The 24,152-nt window shown below is 37.3% G+C and overlaps 1 protein-coding gene across 1 annotated transcript in view; it reads left to right on the top strand.

Moving 5' to 3' along the window:
- LOC150088974 (SEC14-like protein 2) overlaps nucleotides 1–24,152 on the top strand; it is a 96,874-nt gene that overhangs the window by 33,001 nt on the left and 39,721 nt on the right. Inside the window, exon 2 of the mRNA XM_090370979.1 lies at nucleotides 20,836–20,905. Within this exon, the coding sequence (XP_090227105.1) occupies nucleotides 20,836–20,905 (70 nt within the window). The remainder of the gene's footprint in view (nucleotides 1–20,835; nucleotides 20,906–24,152) is intronic.

Raw genomic sequence — 24,152 nt, forward strand, 5'->3', positions numbered from 1 at the left:
TCCAGAACAACTTCCTAAAATGAGAACATCTGGTGTCTGTTTTTTGATATGGAAAAAGCATATGGTACAAGTTGGAGATTTGGCATTTTAAAAGACCTATATAGCCTTGGCTTTAGAGGTCACTTCCCAGTTTTAATATTTTTATCCAATCGGTCTTTCCAAGTTTATGATGATCTACTCTTTCTCTCCCCTTTTGCCAAGAGAAGGGAGTATTGCAAGGATCAGTTTTAAGCGTTATGCTTTTTTGCCATCAAATTCCTTACAGAACAACTTCCTCCAACTGCAACTAGCACCCTCTGCATTGATGACTTTATCATATTTTCTCAGTTGTGCAATATGAGGGTTATTAAAAGACAACTGCAGCAAGTCATTGATCACCTTAACTCCTGGGCAGTGGCTAATGGATTCAAGTTATTGCTGCAAAAGACCATTTGCATACATTTTTGCAACAAGTATAATATTCATCTTGAGGCTTGGATGAAATGCTATTCGAGTAGTGTCAGTCACAAAATTCATTGCACTCGTGTTTGATTAAAAGTTGCATTTCTCGAACATATCCATCAACTTTGTACAAAAGTGCACAAGAGACCTGAATATTCTCTGTGTTTTTTTTCACTGGAGCAGACTGATGCACCATACTATGCATCAGTCCACACTTAGTGTGCACTTGTGTGACCTTGTGTGTGCTAGATTATTGATCCCAGGTAGGTATATGCATCAGCCAGAAATAACATTAGCATTAGTAGAGGCATATGATGCAAGAAAGCAAGCTTATACAGCATCAGCCAAACCCCCCCTCCCATTTCACCTATCCATTTGTTCTAAATGTTTGTCTAGTTCTGCCCTGAATTTATTTAATCAATCAACTTCCACAACGACAGATGGAAGTTTGTTCCAACAATCAACTACCCGCTGGCTAAATGCAAATTTATATTCGACCACATCTGTTCGACAACTGTCTTTCCTTAATTTCAGTTTATGCCCCCTCAGGTTTGTAATCTGAGCAAGAGGAAGAATTCCATCAGCATTGAGCCTGCTCAATCCATTCAAGGCCTTATACACCTCAATCAGAACACTTTGCAAGTGCCTACTCTCCAGATTCTGTAATTTGCAGAACTTAAGCCTTTCTTGTTAAGACCCCCTCCCCTCTGCTCCCCTCACCAGTCTTGTTGCCCTTCTCTGTACTCGTTCTAGCAACTCTACATCCTTCCTAAAATGAGGCTTCCAGACCTGTACTGAAGCTGTGACCTGACCGTCGCCTTATACAAGGGGATAATCACCTCCTTATCCCTGCTCGCAAAATTCCTGTATATCATTGGCAAGACCCTATGACCTACTCTGGCAGCCTGTCTGCACTTCTCAGAGAATTCATATCTCACTGCACAATTATCCCCAGGTCTCTTTTATTCTCCACTACCCTGAGTGTAACACTACCCATTTGGTACATTTCTCTGGGGTTACTGCTACCCATATGCAATACTTTGCTGCATTTTTCAATATTAAACTTCAGTTGCCACTTCTCAGCCCATCTGCCCAACTTCTCCAGATCCTGTTGCAGCAGCATACTGTTATTAACAACCCTGCTAACCTTTGTATCATCTGCAAACTTTGACATTAAGTTTGAAAGGTTTAAGCTAGTGTACTTCGATGGCTGAGCCCCATCCATCATCAAGCTATCCATATTGCTACTGGAGCATTTCGAATATCACCTGTCCAGAGCCTATAGTGGAAGCAAATGAACCACTCTTATCACTTTGACATAAGCAGTTGCCTCAAGTATGCTTTAAAATTGAAATCCCTACCAGATCATCTTACACAGATATCCAGTTTTGAGCCACGATGTGAAAATTTGTACAGTGCCCTTCAGACTGCCAATCATCCTTTTGGTATTTGTGTCAAATTGCTACTTGAATATTTGCATGTCATGGTAGACAAGGTTGCCCAAACACCAAGGCAAACACTTCCACTCTGGCATGCTCACATTCCAGTATCTGACTTGTCCCTTAAATTATTGGGTAAAGTGTGGTACTCCATCTATTCAGCACACCAAGCTGAGCATTCTGGTGCCTTGTCAATTTACACAGATGACTTGAAGTCTGATTCTATGTAGAATCTGCTGCTGTCTTTTCATACACTACTATATCCCAGAAGATTTCTCCCTGAATGCTATAGAGTTAAACCTTGGAAAATTAAAATATACTATTCTGTATTTCCTGGAAAAAAATTCAGTTACAATAAAATAAGTGAAATGTGAATTAGGTATGCCACTGATATTCACATTAATGTGGCCATAGTAGTGCTAAGTGAATATCTCATCACTGATCATTTTGAGACAGCTTGTGATGGGTTGAAACAGCCTGAAAAAAAGAATAGTGTAATTTAGACTATTCTCTTTCCAGATAAATTACACTACGATTCACAAGAGTCATAGTGTAATTTAGACTGTGGATTTTGTGTTTTTGACACTAGTTCTTGTGAATTGCCTTTCCTTTGGACACATTCTTAATTTTGAAGACAATTTCCAGGACCATGCAGTCAGTTCTGGTAATGTCTGGTAACTTTAGTCTATAATTATTCCCTCTTACCCAGTTTGAATTGATGTCCCCACCATGGATTTAGCATCATGTAATACCATGAAAATTCTAACATGAGAATTTTACAATTCTCTCTCTCTCAGTACCTTATAAAGCACAGATTTTTTCTAAGGTGTCTAAGACCTTTTCAAAATCCCACCTTTTTTTTTTTTTTTTTTTTTAGTTGTGATTTCCATACTTGGACACAGTATTCAAAGTATAGTTTAAAAATTGCCTTATATAGTGGGATTAACCTCCCATTTCTACAAGCAGTTGTTTGATACATCATTGTTGTTTACCTAGTAATTTAGTATTCCTTGGTGCCTCTCTGCACTGTTCAGAGAGGTACATGTTTTTGTGCGTTGTAACCCTGATATCCCTTTCTTCCCCTAATGTTTTTAATTAAACCCCACTCATTCTCCAGAGAGAGTCAAAAGATGTATAACCCATAGTATATTTTCAGTTTTATTTCCATTATTATTATAAAAAAATATAATTATAATAGAGATTGTAATAAATGTTGAAAGTATCCTCCTACCCAAGTGTAAGCACAAACTCTTTTCATCATGCTTGATGAGACTTGATATCGTTGGAATTTTTGATTTGATATTGAGTTTTAATTCTTCCAATATGTGAATGTTGGTATATACTACTCCTTTTAAGTAGGTTGAAAAATAAATATTTGGAAATCATGGCCCTTCAAATTATGAACGTATGCATGCTGTGCTTGGGAAAAATGTGTACCTTCATTGTAAACAAAACAGTACTGATTAGTTACTTATAGATAATATATAGAAACAACAGTTAGATCTGGGGAATGACTCTTGCTGATATTGTAACAGCACTAGTCATCCCCTACTTCTTCTTTTTTTAATTCAATTCTACCAAGTGGCCAATGGTAAATACACGTTTACAATTTTGATTGCAGGAATGTTGAATTGCTGTGTATAAGTTATTTTGGGGCTGTTATTTCCCAAGTATAGAACTTGTCATTTTGCAGCATTATAGTAGTTGTCACTTACCTTATCATCCCTAAAGCCTATCTACTACTAAAACAGTGCCACTTGACACTCTGCCAATCATGGCCCTGTATACCATTGTCTGTCATATAAGAAAATCAAACAGGAGCATACCAAGCATTAATTCTTGAGGGATCCTACTTCTAACCCTATGCAATTCTGAAGAGAATTGTTAATTACAATCCTTTGCCTCCTGTTGTATAGCTATCCCATAATCCATCTATAGATCTTAACTGTGATACCAGTTCTTTCCAGCTTTATATAGCAATCTCTCATGCAGGACCAAGTCAAATGTTTTTTTATAAAACAATGTCAGAGTTATTTTCTGTACTCAATTCATGAATGGCACTAATATAATAGTTTATCATTAGTTAAACAAGATTTCCCCATTATTAAACCATGCTATGTTCCCTTGAGGAAACCATTCCTATCTAGATAACCCTGTATTGCATTCCTAATCACTGTGACCATGCTTTTCTCTACTGAAGTCTGACTTTCTCTAGCAGCCTGTCAGACTGACTGGTCGTAGTTACTCATTTCATTAAGCCACATTTCTGGATTGGCAATACATTGGCACTCTTCCAATCCAAGGAAATCATCCACAGAGTCTAATGAAGCCCTCATAATTAACTGTAATTAGTTCAATTCATTCTCTTGCTGCTTCCTTTAAAATAGAGTATATGCAATCTATCCTAGACTTTGCCTTAAGGCTCAACTTTTCATGGTAAATAATCCTTTGTAATTTCCATATCTCAAAGAGGGGAAGAAGAGACTTTCATGTGTAAAAGTAAATGCACAATATCCATCCACTTTATTAGCTGTCAGCTGGGTTGTCAACTTTTTTGAAACCATTATGTAAGGAGATGGTCTGGTTTGTTCTTTTCTTTGTATTTACATATGTATTAAACTCCTTTCCCACTTTCTTTGCTCATTTAGCTAACTATTTCTCACACAGCTTTTGCCAGCCTAATAATAATATTTTTGTGGTAATGTTACAGACTGTTTTATAATTGTTGTGTTTCGGTGATTTTTCATCGCTCTGACTGTCCCAATCTTTTTTTTTTTTTTTTCCCTCTCTCTATTAAAATCACTAGCCCCTTATTCGTGCATTTTAATATCCTCCTTATGATTTTTATTATTATTATTATTAATGATATATATATATATATGCATTTGTGGCATCTGTTATTAGCAGTTTAAAAGTTGTTTTATAATTTGCCTCTATTTTTCCTATCCACAGTGTTTTCCCAGTTGGTTGAGGACATGTAGCATCTTAGTTGACAGACAGACAGTCTGTCTTGAAATTAAAACCTCTGCTCTTAGTTTTAACAAGTGACTCCACTCATTTGTTAAAACTAATAATAGTATATATCATTTATTATGTTTGAAAAATATAAGAGATTTAACTGATACCTCTTTATAGGAAGTTCTTCGGCCTGACACTCACATCATATTAATCCAATTAATACATTGCTTTTTACTTCTTGTATGGACCATCCTGAAATAACTTTGTTCCTTATTAAGAAGTTTAGTCTAAAATATTTTAGTAAATTTAACAATTGTCTTCAATTTCCTGTCCGTTATTGCTGGGTGGTTTAGTTTGTGGTAGGTTGATTTGCATCGACTTTGCTTTGCTCTCCTTTTGGCAGTGAGTAAATTATGGAAATTGAATACAGGATTATTTTTAAGAAACCCGTATATACTAACAATTTTAAATCCTAATATCGTGTCATAAATTTAGTCTCATATAATGTGTTAATTAGATCAGTGTTTCTCAATCTTTTTACTCTCGTGGCACATTTTCCAAAGAAGAAAAATTTCGCGGCACACCTACGTAGTCATAGAAGAAATTTCTAAATTAAATAAATAGAACGAAAAATAATATTAACAATTTTTTTATTTATACTTATATTATATCTGTGTTATGCAAACAATTCTTACAACCAAAATAAAATATTCGGACAATGATGTTAAAATAAAAACGACGCTAGTTTTTTTTTTTAAGATTTCGCGGCACACTTGGAAAATTTTGCGGCACACTAATGTGATGCAGCACACCCTTTGAGAAACACTGAATTAGATTAATATGATGTGAGTGTCAGGCCAAAGAACTTCCTATAAAAAGGTATCAGTTAAATCTCTTATATTTTTCAAACAGTATCAAAGTAGGAAGGATTGAGCTGTATTGCTCTTATATATTTTGAAATCATTTATTATGGTATTTTGAATAATCTCTAGCTGAAGGCAAATTTGCCTTTTTTCAATTTAAATGTATATCCCTTTGTATGCATTCTGAGAAAGAGTAAAGATGCAATGAGCATTTAGTTTACTCAACCCTTGTAAAGCTTTAAACACTTCATTTAGGGCACAGATGCCTAGTTTCCAGATTGTGCAACTTACACAATCCCAGTCGTGTTAAGAATGCTTTTTTAATGCCCCTAACTAATCTAATTGCTCTTCTTTGCACCCTTTCCAGCAGACCATTATTCTTCCTAAAATGAGGCTTTCAAATCTGTTATGCAGCATTAAGATTTTGTGTAACTATTGTTTTATACAATAGGATAATTACCTCTTTTTTCCACTGGGAAATTAGTAGTGGCAAATGATGCAAGAAAGTAAACTTATACAACATCAGTAAAAAACAAATGAAACACACACACATACACATATATATATATAACAACACTCCCTACATTGCCTGCCCATCCCCTCTAATAGTTTGTCTAGTTCTTTGAATTTATTCAAACTACCACCTCTACAACACCAGATGGGAGTTTGTTCCAACAGTTGATCACCTGCTGGCTGAAGGCAAATTTATGCACATTTACCTTGCAACCATCCTTCCTCAGTTTGAATTTATGCCCCCTCATGTATGTGTAGCCTGAGCAAGAGTATTAACTATGGATTGAGTAAGCTCAATCCATTCAAAGTCTTAACCTCAATGAAATCTTGCAGGTACCTAGTCGTAATATAGTCTGTAGTTACTATAATTCACATGGATGGCTCAAAGGGCCTTGTTCTTTGAGTCGTTCTTTGAGTCATCCTTATGAACAGAGACACATTAGACATCTCTGATCTATTGAGGTTTTTCCCTGAATCCGAAGATGCTCTCATTACTTTAGCTAAAAGTCTGATTACTTCTTTTGTGCCCTTTATATAATTTGATACATTCCATCAGCTGTGTATGTACAGGCAATTTTAAAAAGGGTAATATGTATATAAAGGGCAAAGGGAGATTAAAGTGTAAGTGTGTGTGTGTGTGTGTGTGTGTGTGGCTATTGAGGAAGACTCCCTGACCACAAAAAGTCAGTGTGTTACTTATATGCTGTATATAGTCCTGTATTGTATTTTATTTTGATTATAAGAAAATACATGAATAGATAATTTCATTTTATACTATTTCATGGCCATTGCCAAAGGAGTTTACAAAGAATGTTTGTAACGTTGACCACATTTGTGGCCCCAGGACCACTGCTGGTTCCTGATGTGGTTAGGCTAAATTATTAGTTGCATCAGTGAAATAATGGCAGTTGATTTGTTTAGGTGCCTACCTTAGATAACACTAGTGTATGTATGTAGCAAACATATTTTCCTATTCATCACATGATGAATAGGAAAATTTGTTTAAATCTCTGTAAATCAACAGATTTTTTTTTTTTTATTAGACTTTATGTATCTCTGTCATGCAATGAATTTTTCTGACCTTATGAAGGTATCTGTAAGGGAGAATATTTCAAGATAGTGTTAATATCAGCCATGAGGCATAAGGAAATCATTGGCTTTTGTTTCACTGAGTGCTGGAGATGGGGGAATGCCATATGTTTTTACTGCTCATCTAGATGTTGGTCTAGCTGACCATTGAATTTCCCCAAGCTCTGATCAATATGGCCTTAGTTGCTAATGCTCCTAAAAGCCAAATAACAACAACAACAACATCCCCCAAGCTGCCACCCTCAACTACCTTTGCAGGTAACTTATTCTAGCAATTAACAATTGGCTAGCTAGAAGAAAACTTCTTATGCCACCATAAATTGAATTGATAGCTTCTAGTATTCTTTACAAATTTCATCTTTGTCACTGCCCCTCTCATAGCCTTATACAACTCAGTCAGACTTCCTCTAAGTATCTAGTGCCAAGCTCTAGTTTACATGTTTCAGTCTTTCCTCATATGAGCATCCTTTTGAAAAATTCACTAAATACATCTTTCTTTGGACCTGTTCAAGAAGCTTGATGTCTTCTTTTAGGTGCAGGCTTGCCATTCCTCATATAGCAAAATACATTAATTATTATTTATTTATTTTATGAAAATCCCAAACATGAAAGGTATTAGAACTTCTAGTACTTATAGTATGTGTGGCTTGAAGGTTGAGAGGATGAAAGATGATTTCTCTGAACTACGTCGAAGCACTTTAGAGAAACTTCCACAACGTTCCTGCCATGTGGACTGTGTCCCATTGGCTATTTCTTTGGGGAATTACACTGTAGCCTTGTTGTTTGAGAGGGAAGTGGGAGCTTTTGTTTACATTTTGTATGTAATATTTGTTACACGTCAGGTTATTGCGGTGAAATTGAAATTCATGATCTACTACCATTTTTAACGACAGCATGTCAAACTGTCATCGTGTGACAGCATCTCATAAATTAACCCAACCCCATGAAGTTCTCTACAGAAAATTTCATTTTGGCTGTTATGGTGACAGCAATACTAATAAATCTACCAAGGAAAAGGAAAGCAATTGATTTGGATCAGAAAATTAAAATAATAAGAATGTATGAATGAGGTCAAAACATTAACAAGTATCGTGCAGAATTTAGAGATGTCTGTGTCAACAGCAAACACAATAACAAAGGACAAAGACAGAATGCGGGAAGTGGTGAAGGGATCGATACCAATAAAGTCTGTATCTTATTGCGTGGATGGAAGACCAGATCCAAAAACACAACCACTTAAGCCTCCACCTCATCAAAGCAATGGCTCATGCCATTTTTGAGGATCTTAAGAAGAAGAAGAGCGATGATGCTGAAAACACCTTTGTTGCGAGTCATGGTTGGTTTGATAGCTTCTGTAAGAGAAGCAGATATCATAATGTTGCCATAAGTGGGGAAGCAACAAGCGTAGATGGCGAGGCTGACAAAAAATTTGTGGACAAATTGGATGAGATTATAAGAAGTGGTGGTTATTTGCTGAAACAAATATTTAATGTGGATTGAGACTAGCCTTTCTTGGAAAAAATGCCTAGTAGGACTTATTTCTATTGAAGAAAAGTCGATGTCTGCGTTTAAAGCAGCCAAACACAGGATAATACTCTTAGTGGGGGATAACATAGCGGGTTATAAACTAAAACCTTTAGTAGTTTATCACTCGGAAAACCTGTCGACTTTTAAGGGCATTGACAAGAAATCGCTTCCTGTACACTTCAGGGCTAACTCAAAGGCCTGAGTGGCAATAACAATTTTCGAAGAATGGTTTCTAAATGTGTTTTTCCTTTAAGTTGAAAATATTGCTTACAAATGTCAGTGGCTTTTAAGATATTAATGCTCTTTGACAATGCTCCTGGTCATCCTAAATATCTAGATGATCTGCATGACAATGTCAAGGTGATATACTTCCTCCAAATAAATCGCTTTGATTCAACCAATGGATAAGGGAGTTATCCGGGCATTAGCATTAGTTGAGGCATATGATGCAAGAAAACAAGCTATACAGCATCATTAAAAAAAAAAAAAAACCTTCCTCTTTTGCCCATCTGGTCACTCCAAATGTTTGTCTAGTTCAGCCTAAAATTTATTTAAGCTATCAACTTCCACAACAACAGTTGGAAGTCTGCTCCAGCAATCAACTACCCGCTCGCTAAAGGCAAACTTCCGCACATCTATTCTACAACTGTCTTTCTTCAATTTCAATCTATGTCATGGTTGGTTTGATAGCTTCTGTAAGAGAAGCAGATATCATAATGTTGCCATAAGTGGGGAAGCAACAAGCGTAGATGGCGAGGCTGACAAAAAATTTGTGGACAAATTGGATGAGATTATAAGAAGTGGTGGTTATTTGCTGAAACAAATATTTAATGTGGATTGAGACTAGCCTTTCTTGGAAAAAATGCCTAGTAGGACTTATTTCTATTGAAGAAAAGTCGATGTCTGCGTTTAAAGCAGCCAAACACAGGATAATACTCTTAGTGGGGGATAACATAGCGGGTTATAAACTAAAACCTTTAGTAGTTTATCACTCGGAAAACCTGTCGACTTTTAAGGGCATTGACAAGAAATCGCTTCCTGTACACTTCAGGGCTAACTCAAAGGCCTGAGTGGCAATAACAATTTTCGAAGAATGGTTTCTAAATGTGTTTTTCCTTTAAGTTGAAAATATTGCTTACAAATGTCAGTGGCTTTTAAGATATTAATGCTCTTTGACAATGCTCCTGGTCATCCTAAATATCTAGATGATCTGCATGACAATGTCAAGGTGATATACTTCCTCCAAATAAATCGCTTTGATTCAACCAATGGATAAGGGAGTTATCCGGGCATTAGCATTAGTTGAGGCATATGATGCAAGAAAACAAGCTATACAGCATCATTAAAAAAAAAAAAAAACCTTCCTCTTTTGCCCATCTGGTCACTCCAAATGTTTGTCTAGTTCAGCCTAAAATTTATTTAAGCTATCAACTTCCACAACAACAGTTGGAAGTCTGCTCCAGCAATCAACTACCCGCTCGCTAAAGGCAAACTTCCGCACATCTATTCTACAACTGTCTTTCTTCAATTTCAATCTATGCCCCCTCAGGTTTTTAGTCTGAGCAAGTGGAAGTATCCCGTCAGCATTGAGCCTGCTCAAACCATTCAAGGCCTTATGCCTCAATCAGATCACCTCGCAGATGCCTAGTCTCCAGATGCGTCAACTTGCAGAACTTAAGCCTTTCTTCATAAGCACACCCCCTTTGTTCCTCTCACCAATCTTGTTGCCCTTCTCTGTACTCGTTCTAGCAACTCTACATCTTTCCTAAAATGAGCCCTCCAGACATGTACGCAATACTCAAGGTGTGACCTGACCATTGCCTTATACGAAGGGATAATCACCTCCTTGTATCTGCTAGCAAAATTCCTATATATCATTGACAAAACTCCATCACCTGCTCTTGCAGCCTGTCTGCATTGTCAGAAAACGTCATATCTGACTGCGCAATTATCCCCAGATCTTTTTCATTCTCCACCTCCCCAAATGTAGTACCACACAGTTGGTACATTTTTCTGGGATTACTGCTACCTATATGGAGTACTTTTCATTTGTCAATGTTAAAGTTCAGTTGCCACATCAAAAAGCTTTCCCAAAATCCAAGTATATGATATCAAAATTATTCTTTTCATCCAGTTCCTTTGTGACCACATCATAGCATCCAATCCAATTGGTCAGACAAGACTTCCCCTTAACAAACCCATGCTGTGTCTGAACTGTTACTGCAGTCTTGTCTAGGTGATCCTGTATCACCTCTTTAACCAGTGACTCCATTATTTTCCCCGGAACAGAAGTGAAACTAACAGGTCTATAATTATTTCTGTCACACTTTGAACCCCCTTTGTGAATTGGGGATACATTTGCACATCTCCAGTCCATGGAGACCTCTCCTGAATCTAAAGATGCTCTCATAATTATGGCTAAGGGTTTGCTAACTTCCCTCGCTGCCTCTTTCAATATAACTGGATAAATTCCATCCACCACAGGTATCCTTTTTATGTTTAACTTCAACAATTTCTCCTCCAATTTGCTCTCAGTTATTACCAAATTACTTAGCTCCTTGTTAGTATTTGATAAACTTTTGGCATTCCCCTCCTTGAATTACTCCTCATGTGTGAATATAGATGCAAGATACTCATTCGGGTTATAAGCTACTTGAGCAGGATCATCAATAGTTGAACCATCTATGTTAAGTGGACCAATCTGATTCATTCACTTCTTTCTACAGTTTACATAATTAAAGAGCTCTTTGCATCCTTTGCCAAATATTTCTCATAACTGCCTTCGCCTGCCTAACCTCCTTTGTAACTTGATTGCAGACTAGCTTATATCTGCCATAGGTTCTGTGTCGCCTGATAATTTATATGCATCCCGTGCATTTTTCTTCTCTGCCATGAGCCTCATTAATTCATCCGACATCCATTTTGGCCCGAACCTTGAACAGTATTTCTTAGTTGATATGAAAAGCCTAGCCTCCAAGATTAAGTCCCTGAAGGCTTCCCATTTAGAATTCACCATTGGTAACATCATCAGTTGATCCTACTGTATAGAATTTAAACACTGTCTGAGATCACTGTATCACCTTTACAAAAGCAAAAAAACCCTTCCTTTTACCCTTGATGGTAGTTACATCTTTAAGTAAATCCCACATCAGTACACTGTGATCACTGTCACCTAGTGGTTCCTTTATCTGCTGATTCTTAATGCATGAATAATCACTACTGATAATCAGATCAAGAGTATAACTCCCTCTGGTTGCCTCTCGAACATGTTGCTGTAGAAAACAATCCTCCAATAAATCCACAAGTTTTGCTAGCGTGCAAGTGACCACCCCACAAGTTCCAGTTAATATCTGGAAAGTTAAATTCCCCCGTTACAAGACATTCTGATTTACTAGCCCACTCTATTTCTCTGCACAACTATTCATTGTACTCATCAGAGTCATTAGGCCTATAACACACTCCTACTCTCATTTTCCCTTTCCCAATGTCACACCAAACAGACTCATCATTGCACTATCCACCCATGTCAACTGGATGCACTTCCTTAGATTTCGCGTTTCTTAACTAACAGCATAACCCTTCCTACCCTGTCTATCCTTTCTGTACACATTGTACTCCAAATTCCAATTCTGCATTGCTTATATCTGCGTGACACCATGTCTCTGATATCTGAACAATATCTGCCCTTTATATCTTGATCAGCACTTCAAATTCATCAATTTTATTTACTATACTTCTAGCATTGGTGTACATGCAAGTATATATGCACCTGTTCTTACTCTTAGTTACCCTAACCCAGCCCATGTATTTACTTGTTCCATGATGATTCCCAGCAGCTCTTGAAATACTCAGCAATTTGCTCTCTAGGCTGCTGCTCATTAAAATTGCAGCAGTGCAAGAATCATTTTTGCCTCTGCCTGTGGGCTACTGTTAATCTTTTAGTCTGTGAATCCTCCCCCCAAGCTAGCAGTTTTCCAACCCACCTTACACTGCCTCCATAGCATCAGCAAATATTCTTGCACCCTTTCTATTTAAGTGTATTTCATTCCTGTAGAAGCAGCGTCTCCTGTTAGAAGCACAGACCACGCTGAAAAAAATTCTACCCTATGAGCCTTGCACAATTTCCAAGGGCTGAATTGATTGACAAGGCTGTCATCATATACTCCCTCCTATCTTGTCTGGACAGAATTGCAGACACTTTCAAATTTAAGCCTAAGTCACGACATTTTTTCAGCATTGACCTTTTCTTGTTAAGTCAATCTGCAGAACTCTTACTCTTAAGTTCATTATTGCCGAAGTGTAGAACAATATCACATTTTGTGCCCTTAAAAAGATATCTGCCCTACAACGTCATCAACTTTTCCTCCTGGCAGACATACCCTGTCCTGTTCCACCTATCCTTTTTGCATAATATTTTCCCCATCTCCCTGACAATAGTCACCAGCAATAACTAGTTCCTGTGGGACCAGCGCATTCTACCTTGGAGCTTGCTGCTCTGTTGCGTGATGCACATGAGTGAGCTCTGCCATTGAGTTGGGCAGCTGAGAACTTGATGGACCCCTCATTAATTTCTTTGAGGGCATATACCCTACACCTCAAACTCTCATAGACGCCCATCAAAATGCTGCATTGGTGCCTAATTTCTTCAGTCTCTGCACCTAGCACACACAGATACCCTCCTTGACTAGATCATGTCCTGTTCTAGATGGGTCTGCAAACATTTCACATTTTGCACGTTTTTTTAGAATGATACGTTGGAGAATCGCCCCCTTCGGTTCTCCCACGAGCCACAGTACTACTGCTACTTTGTGCTCAATTGCTTTGCTGCTCTAGTCTGGGTCATGATTCCATTTAGTATAATTTAATTAACAATGAAATTTAATAAGATTAATAAATTTTACTGATTAATTGATTATACTAATCTAACAGATTTCTAATACAGTGCAACGTATTTTGCTATTTAGTTTTACCTTATGTTATGAAGGTTGGGATTTACGTTACACTATTCTGTATCGTATAACAATGGCAGCAATTAACAACCGGTAATATCTACAGATTCTAAGTATTAACTTTCAAAATCGCTGTCTAAATTCAAATAAACCAAGGAGCTTGACTAGGACTATAAAGCTACTTATAGAAAATAATTTAGTATAACAATTAAGTCAATAAAACAATTAAATATATATAAAAACAGCGTTCGCCGGAGCTGCAAAAATCTTGGCCAACACGATAATTTCATTCAAACATCATTCAACATTTTCTGAGGTTATAAATGCAACAGAGCAAGGGAAGATGAATCTGTGGAAATTTGGAAGTTGTTTAACATTCTTGATGGAATATGCAACATTTCAAGAGCCTGTAATGATGTGACAACTTGCACGAGTGGAGTTTGGAAAAAACTTCTAAAACATTCCGAGCTTAACAACGGAGGCTTCAACAAAGAGGCGCCTCCGTAGCTAGGTGGGCAGGAGCAGCAGTGCGTAGCACACGCTTCTTGATTAGACCAGGGTTCGAGCCCGTACCCACCAAATATGGAGGATGCGGAAAGGTCAGGGAATGACCACCGCATATCCCTGGAGCAATATCGCCTTAGTTGCTAATGCTCCTAAAAACCAAATAACAAACAAACAAACTTCAACAAAGATGAGCTGATGTCTTCTGTTACCAAAAAAATTTGTAAACTCAGTTCAGGAGTTTCAGCTAGTCCTGGAGGACGAAGATGTAGCAGCCTTCACCTCGTTGATGGGTGTGATGTTAGCCTGTGCAGACGTTGCTCCTTAAAGCTCTTCAGACAGAGAAGTTTTTCCTGATTTATTTTCTGCTTTATTAGTTTAAATTGTCATATTAACTTATTTTCTAGAGTAGCTTTATATTCCTAGTTACGATACTTAGTTTAAAGTTTAACTTAGACAGAGATTTTGTAGATATTACTTAGTATCGGTAACGGTATCAAATCCACGTGTCACAAATTGAACGAGAAGTCTTTTTTTTTTTTTTTAACCAAATTTAGTTGATTTATTAACCAACTGTTATATCAAATTATCTTCTATAAGTAGATTATAGACCTAGTCAGGATCCTTAGTTTATTCTAAATTGAGATAGCGAGATTTGGAAGCTAATCAATACTTACGAGTCCGTAGAAATACCGTTCGTGAATTCCCGCCATTTTTACACGATAGCATAAGCTTAGTGTAGTATAGTGCATAATATAATATTGTCAATTAATCAGTAAATCTATTAATCTTGATAAACTTTATTGTCAGTTAAATTGTATTTTTAACTCTATAAATATATATAACAACTTAATCGTAACAAATAATTAATACATAACTATAGTGGTACACGTGATACGGAAGTTGTATAAAGGGAACTCGTAGAAAACACTAGATACCGAAAAAAATATATATATAACATAACTGTTTTGGGATATAACTTAAGGATTTAATTTTTGTTTTGAATTTTATTATTATTATTATTATTATTATTATTAATAGCCATATGGTGCAAGGAAGCCTGAGGCTTATGCTGCACCAGGAAAAAAAAAAAAAATTTCCAAGTTACCCTGAGAGAGAGAGAGAGAGAGAGAGAGTCAAAAGTAGAAGGGAATCACCAAGAAAATGAAGAATGATGATATCCAGCTCAGGACCCTGGGTGTGCCAAGCCCATACTCACCATATGTGAGCTTGAATTAAATCGGAATCATGACTCTGACCAGAGCAGCAAAGCAAAAGGCTCAAGCTAATGGGAGTGCTGTGGTTCAGGGGAGAACTGAGGGGGGCAGTTGCCCTCTGAATCACAGTCTATTAAAATGCACTGTTTGCTTGATGTTTGCGGAGCAGTCGGGTACGGGACATGATACTGCCAAGGGGGATGTCTTTGTGTGTGCACGATGTAAGGAGTGCAAGGAAATCAGGCGACAACTCAGCGTTGTTATGGGCCTTTATGAGAGCTTGAAGGACAGGGTGGATGCCCTCGAAGGAAATAAATTGAGGGGCCCATCAAGCTCTCAGCTGCCCACATCAACGCCAGAGCTTGCACTTGATCATCAGGCAACACAGAAGCAGCCCCCTAGGCAGAATGCGCTGGTCCCACAGGAACTAGTAGTTGTTGGTGACTCTATTGTCAGGGAAACGGGGAACATGCTTTGTAAAAAGGATAGGTGGAATAGGACCAGGGTATGTCTGCCAGGGGCAAAGGTTGATGACGTTGTAGAGCGGATATCATCTTTTAAGGGCACAAAAGGTGATATAGTTGTACACGTTGGCACCAATGATATTAAGAGTAGGAGACCGGCAGAATTACTTAGCAAGTACAGATCACTGTTGAAAAAAAGCCGTGAATTAGGGTTGAACTTGAAAGTGTCTGCAATTCTGCCCAGACACGATAGGAGGGAGTATATGATGAGAGCCTTGTCGATCAATTCAGCCCTGGAGGGATTGTGCAAGGCTCAAGGGGTAGAATTTTTTTCAGCCTGGACTGTACTTGTTAACAGGAGAGATTGCTTCTACAGGGATGGGATACACTTAAATAGAAAGGGTGCAAGAATTGCTGATGCTGTCGAGGCAGTGTTAGGTGGGTCGGAAAACTGCTAGTTGGGGGGGATACAAGGACTAATAGATTAACAGTAGCCACTGGCAGAGGTGGAAGTGATTCTTGCACTGCTTCTATTGAAATGAGCAGAAGTCTGAAAAACAAGATGCAGGATATTTCAGAGACTGCTGGTAGTCATTGCGGTACAAGTAAACACATGGGTTGTGTTAGGGTAGCTAAGAATAGAAACAGGTGCATGTATACCTGCGTGTACACCAATGCTAGGAGTTTGGTAAATAAATTTGATGAATTTGAGGTATTGCTCAAAACATCAAAGGCAGATATTGTTGGGATATCAGAGACGTGGTGTCACACAGATATAAGTAATGCGGAACTGGAATTTGGGGAATACAATGTGTATAGAAAGGATAGAAAGGACAGGAGGGGAGGAGGGGTTATGCTATTAATTAAGAAACACATAAAGTCCAAGGAAGTGAAGCCAGTCGACATCGATGGACAGGGCAGTGTCGAGTCAGTTTGGTGTGACATAAGCATAGGGAAATCAAAATTGAGAGTAGGAGTGTGTTATAGGCCTAATGACTCTGATGAGTATAATAAGATATTGTACAGGGAAATAGAGTGGGCCAGTAAATCAGAGAGTCTTATAATGGGGATTTTAATTTCCCAGATATTGACTGGAATTTGTGGGTTGGTCACTCGCACACTAGCAAGGCTTTTGTGGATTTATTGGATGATTGTTTTCTACATCAGCATGTTCGTGAGGCAACAAGAGGGAGCAATACTCTTGATCTGATTATCAGTAGTGATTCTTCATGCATTAAGAACCTGCAGATAAATGAACCACTAGGTGGCAGTGATCACAGTGTGTTGAAGTGGGATTTACTCAAGGAGGTAACTACCATCAGAGGTAAAGGGAAGGGTTTTTGTTTTCGTAAAGGAGACTATGATGGTCTGAGACAGTATTTAAATTCTGTGCAGTGGGACCAACTGATGATGTTACCAACAGCAAACTCAAAATGGGAAGCATTCAAGGAACTAATCTTGGAGGCTACCAGGCTTTACATACCAACTAAGAAATATTGTTCAAGGTTTAGGCCTAAATGGTTGTCAGATGAACTAATGAGACATGTGGCAGAGAAGAAAAATGCATGGGATACATACAAATTAATGGGTGACATGGAAGCCTATGATAGATATAAGTTGGTCTGTAACCAAGTCACAAAGGAGATTAGGCAGGCAAAGGCAGACTACGAAAAATCATTGGCAAAGGATGCAAAGAAAAACAGAAAAGAGTTCTTTACATACTTGAACTTGAGAAGGAAAGGGATGAATCAGATTGGTCCACTGGATATTGATGGTTCAACAGTTGAGGATCCTGCTCAGGTGGCTAACAATCTAAACGAGTATTTTGCATCTACATTCACGCATGAGGAGTTATTCAGGAAGGAGAATGATGTAGGTAAAGTAAACATTGGCAGTGAGCTGGATGATTTTGTAATAACTGAGAGGAAAGTGGAGGAGAGATTGTTGAGGATAAACATAAAAAAGGCACCTGGGGTGGATGGGATCTATCCAGTTATATTAAAGGAGGCAGCAAAGGAAGTATGCAAACCCCTAGCCATAATTATGAGAGCTTCTTTGGACTCAGGGGAGGTACCCATAGACTGGAGATGTGCAAATGTAACCCCAATTCACAAAGGAGGATCAAAGGCTGACACAAGTAATTATAGACCTGTTAGTTTAACTTCTGTTCCAGGTAAATTAATGGAGGCACTGGTTAAAGAAGCACTGCAGGATCATCTAGACAAGAATTCCATTATAGCTCAGACGCAGCATGGTTTTGTTAAGGGGAGGTCTTGCCTGACCAATTTGATTGGATACTATGATGTAGTCACAAAAGAACTGGATGCAGGGAATAACTTTGATATTATATATTTGGATCTTAGAAAGGCTTTCTATACTGTTGCACATGGAAGACTGCTGCACAAATTGGAGCAGTGTGGCATTGGAGGCAAATTGCTGCTATGGATAAGGGGATGGTTGAGTGGCAGAAGACAGAGAGTGGTAATCAATGGACACTGCTCAACGTGGACTAATGTTATTAGTGGAGTTCCTCAAGGTTCAGTGTTGGGTCCGTTGTTGTTTTCGGTGTTTATGAATGATATTGATGATGGGATATCAAGTTTAATGTCCAAGTTTGCAGATGATACAAAGGTTGGCAGGGTCGTTAAGGACACTACTGACGCTATGCTGCTGCAACAGGATCTGGAAAGGTTGAACAGATGGGCTGAGAGGTGGCAAATGAAGTTTAACATTGACAAATGTAAAGTACTACATATGGGATACAGTAACCCCAGAGCAACGTATCAACTCTGCGGTACTACACTGACAGTGGTGGGGAATGAAAAGGACCTGGGGGTAATTGTGCAGGCAGATATGAAGTTCTCTGAGCAGTGCAGACGAGCTGCAAGAGTAGCTCATGGTGTCTTGTCAATGATATACAGGAATTTTTCTAGCAGGGATAAGGAGGTGATTATTCCCTTGTATAAGGCAATGGTTAGGCCACATCTTGAGTACTGTATACAGGTCTGGAGGCCTCATTTCAAGAAGGATGTAGAGCTGCTGGAACGGGTACAGAGAAGGGCAGCAAGATTAGTAAATGGAACAAAGGGTTGCTCTTACGAAGAAAGGCTTAAGTTTTGCAAATTACAGAGTCTGGAGACTAGGCACCGGCGAGGTGATCTGATAGAGGTGTATAAGGCTTTGAATGGTTTGAGCATGCTCAATGCCAATGGGATTCTTCATCTTGCTCAGAATAATCACCTCAGAGGGCATAAATTCAAATTAAGGAAGGATGGATGTCGGATAGATGTGCGGAAATTTGCCTTTGGCCAGCGGGTGGTTGGTTGGTGGAACCGACTTCCATCACTTGTTGTTGAAGTTGATAGCCTAAACAAATTTAAAGCTCAACTGGACAGGTATTTCGAACGAACGGAGGGGTGAAATGGGAGTGGGTTTTTTTTTTTTTTTTTTTGGCTGATGCTGAATAAGCTTGCTTTCTTGCATCATATGCCTCTGCTAATGCTAAGGTGAAGATTTAACAACAGAAGATCTAGCCCAGTTGAATGCACAAAGAGTTGAGGAGCAAGGGAGAGCCAAATCTGCTGAGGAATCAGAGCAACTCAAGAAGCAGTTCAAATTAAAGGAACTGCTTTTTTCTCAGTCAGGGGGTCCTGACTGAGAAAAGATTTGTAATTTTCTCAGTGAATGAATTTTCATGAAATTTTATTTATTTATTTTTTTTAGCTCTTTAGGAAGGATTTGTCAGGCCATTCGAAATGACATTAAAATAGGACTAATAGAAATCCTGCGATTATTTCTTTGTACTTGTCTGTATGCAATAACCGTTGGATGGATTTTCACAAAATTTTATTTTTAGCTCTTTTAGAATGATTAATCGAGCCTTCCCAAATTTAATTAAAATTGGACAAAGTGTAAATCTGGCAGTTATTTCTTTTCTTCATAGATATCACACATAGACTATCCATACACTGTTTTCTATGTGCTGATTGGAAGAGTAAATGGACAATATGGCAGATACAGAAACAAAATGTTTTCTTTTCTCAGTTTGTGATTAAGTCATTGTTTTTACTCATTTTTTGTTATCAGTTTATTGAATATATAAATCATGAATTGTTACTATTTGCTCATATTAATCACAGCAGAACATTAAATATGTGTTATATTATGTACAAGCAAAAGTACTAATATGTGTACAAAAGTTTAGCTGTGTACTAATATGATGCAAATGCATCATATTAGTACACAGCTAAACTCTGAATTAGCAAATTTTTGCAAAGGCGGCATTGTTTTAGTTATATCTCATATTGTGAATACCTTCACAATGAGTTGCCATGATATTGCACTACTTCGAATAAGTAATTGTGTTATATTTCATTTGTTATTAAAATCCAGGAAGAAATAAGTAAACTGCATTATGAAAGTTTTGAGAGTATGATTACTTAATTTGATTGTATCACACTGATTGTTTAAATTTATTAAATCACAGACTGAAATGTGTTGCATTTCACCTGCTACTGGAGGCAAAGTATTACAATATGTGGAGTGACTATTTTGTTGGGAGGTATGTGCAGTGAAGTGAAAACAATCTTTTTTATATTATTAGTAAATCAGTCAGTAATTAATTAGCAACAAGATAGATAATTAGTTATTTACTTTTCACTTCTGTCAATCATATAAAAAGAAAAAATTCAGTTAATTTAACAAATAAAAATCTACTGCACCCGAAATGTAATGCACTGCATACATTAACTTGTTTCTACTTAGAGCTTCTTGTAGAAAAACAGAATTTCATTGAATTTTTTTTTCCAGTTGTGTATCTTAATCATGTAGTAAACATTTATTTTTAGCTAAGTAATATTCTTGTATTTCAGCTTCGTGCCACAATGGATGATATTTTGAGACCAGAACATGATGATTATTTTTTGCTGAGATGGCTTAGAGGTTAGTTAATGTATCAGTCTTGCTATTATTATTATTATTTTTTAATATATATGCTTGTCTATTATACCTTGCAGTAAGTCTGTAGTAAAATAGCTACAATCAGATTTTTAATCTGCTGAAATAGTTTCCAAAGGTGTTCATTATTTTGTTTTTTCTCTTCCTTCCATTTTACATAGTTCATCTTAATTTTCTGTGCTCCTTTTCCTACATTTCAGAATTATTTCTTCAGATGTCTTTACCTGGACGTATATATAATTATAGTCTGTCTAGTGTAAGCAATGTGATGTCAAGCATGATGTTATGGTTTTTCAACCAATAGCATTTAAGCCAAACTGATGTACTTTTAGTTAACTTGATCAATAAGTTGGAATGCAGCTGATGAAATGAGTTTTTTTTTTTTACCTAAACATGAACATGACAAAAAACTGTAACTAAACCAAAATCATCAGTGCTATCAGTAATAGATCTTTTATTTTTCTTCTTTCTGGGTTGAAAAGATTCAAGTATGCACAAATATACCAGTGATTTACACACCAACTGCATTAGTAGCCAAAAGGTTACAAGTTAATCCTTTACTTTGTTACTGGCAATAACACCACTCCATGTTCTTTCTATTTCTCAAAATATTTCATGATAGTTGACAACTGTAGCTTGGCAATGATTGATATTACTGCAAATTCCAATAAAACTTCAATGAACCTCTAACCCTGCAAGCTAATAACTTCTGTATCTTGTGGCATCTTACCAAGTGATAGTTACCAGGAATGGGTGGAATAGAGGGAAGTAATGGATAAGCTATTTACAGTGTTTGGTTAAAATCTTATGCTGTTTATGCTGGACAGACTGTAATAAGAAGAACATAAAAGTAATTGTTTCATAGTATTATATATAAAAATTATACCAATATATTTTTTTTTGGATAAAAAAAAGAAAAATAGGATGAAATAGGTATTGATAAGGAAGAAAAATGCATTTGCATGAAAGCACCCAAATGAATAGATTAACCATTAACTTTTCAACCAATCTTTATTCTCCAGTAGGTGGACTGTATAATTAAAAAAAAAATCCTGCACTTAGACTATTGGCAGATTTTTATTTATATAAAAAACACACATACACAATTATATATATATATATATATATATATATATATATATATATATAATTGTGTGTGCGTGTGTCTATTTCCAGATTAGAAACCACATGTCTATTTCAATAAATGAACAAAAATTAAATGCACTGTTGCATATTCATTAATTTTGGTCTGTCTTTTTTTTATCAAATTTCCCTAAATGTAGATAATAAAACATGGAATCAAATCCCTTTAAAAAAGAATAAAATAATATTGATTTGTAATGAACATTGGAATTGAAAAATAAAGCTTTCATTTCCTACCACTTAAAACAATTATAAAAATCTAAAAATTACATCCCTTTAAATATTTCATGTGAATAGTAGCCAGTTTTTTTTTTTTTTTTTATGTAAACCCCAAACACGAGAGGTATTAGAATCTATAGTACTTGTACCGTGCTTGGGTTGGAGGTTGAGAAGACGAAAGAAGATATTTGTTGACATTGGACTTGAACTTCTGTAGACTGTAATTTTCAGGAAATACGTATGAAGGAAGGTTGCTCCAGAAAACAGCAGTTGAATGAATTAACGAGGAAGATGAAAAGATGGTTCTGTGAATTTGGAGTTGGACAGTAAATGAATGTTGGCTGGTGGCAGCACGTGTTCAGACTGTTTTGAAAGAGAGAGAGCGGGAATTATAGAAGCCAATTCAGAAGAACAGTGCCCATGGAAGTATCTGTAGAAGAGGCATGCGGCAGAAACAGTACGTCTATGAGACAGCGAGTGGAGAGACTTTGTTAAAGATGAATCATTAATTAACCTAACTGTCCTCTTCTGAATGGAATCGAGAAGCCTGAGAGAGGTTTTGGGGGACACTACCCCAGATGTGGGAACAATATTCCATGGCAGGGCGGATTTGCGACTTATTCAGAGTGAGCAGCTGTTTGGAAGAAAAGTAACGCCGAGAGCGAAAGAGAAAACCAAGTTTTTTAGATGCAGAGGAAGCAATATTTGTAATGTGCTTGTGCTAAGAGAGATTAGAAGTCAGGGTAATCCCCAAAAAGATATATCATTTTGCCTAGAAATCGGAGTGTCACTAAAGATAAGCATAGGAGCAGAAGAATCCTTTTTTGCGAGATATAAGACAAGACTGAGTTTTAGAAGGGTTGAAATCAACTAAGTTGTCTTTGCCCCACTGGAGAATTACCTGAAGATCGGCATTTAAGGAATTGGTAGAAGATTTTCGAGAAGTTGAAGCTGATTGAGCAGGACAAGGTTTCTCAAAATGGAAAGTGGAATGTAATGTGCTATCATCGGCAAAACTGTGGATAAGATTTCCAGTCAATGGAAGAAGGTCATTAATATACAAGAGGAAAAGCGTAGGGGAAAGAACTGAACCTTGGGGGACACCGGCATTAGAGGAGAGCTTAGAAGACAGAGAGCCATCTACCATCACCCTCAGTGAGTGATCAGAGAGAAAACTGGATAACCAATTACTAAAAACAGTTGGCAAACCATAAGATGGAAGCTTGTTTAGAAGACCTTTATGCCAAACACAATCGAAAGCCTTTGAGATGTCAAGAGCAACTACTTGTGTTTCACCAAACCTTTCCATTGAATTAGTCCATAAATGGGTAACATAAGCCAGAATATCACCAGTGGATCGACACTGGCGGAATCCATACTGGCGATTGTTGATCAGACGGAAGGTTTCTAGGTAGTTTAAGAGTTGGCGGTTAATTGATTTCTCCATTACTTTAGAAAGAGAAGAAGTAATTGCAATGGGATGATAATTGGATAGGAGGGATTTGTCACCCTTTTTAGGAACTGGCTGGATATGAGCAAATTTCCAAGCAGAAGGAAAAACACCTTTGGAATAAGAAAGTGAAAAAAGGCGGCAAAGAATAGGAGTAAGTTCAGGAGCAGAGGTTTTGAGAACAAGTGGAGAAATACCATCGGGACCTGGAGCTTTCTTAGCATCAAGATTTGTCAAAATCCTTCTGACATCCTTTTGACGGAAGACCACAGGGGGCATTGAATGGAGCGTGTTGGGAATGGTGGGAATTGTTTTACCAAGATCATTAATACATGAGTTGGAAATAAAATGGGATGCTAGCAGGTCAGCTTTATCTTTGGCTGAAGTGACAACAGAACCATCTGGTTTGGACAGAGGTGG

The sequence above is a fragment of the Mastigoproctus giganteus genome, chromosome 3, assembly GCF_048544385.1.
Source record: "Mastigoproctus giganteus isolate SK-2022 chromosome 3, ASM4854438v1, whole genome shotgun sequence".
In the NCBI taxonomy this organism is placed as follows: domain Eukaryota; kingdom Metazoa; phylum Arthropoda; class Arachnida; order Uropygi; family Thelyphonidae; genus Mastigoproctus; species Mastigoproctus giganteus.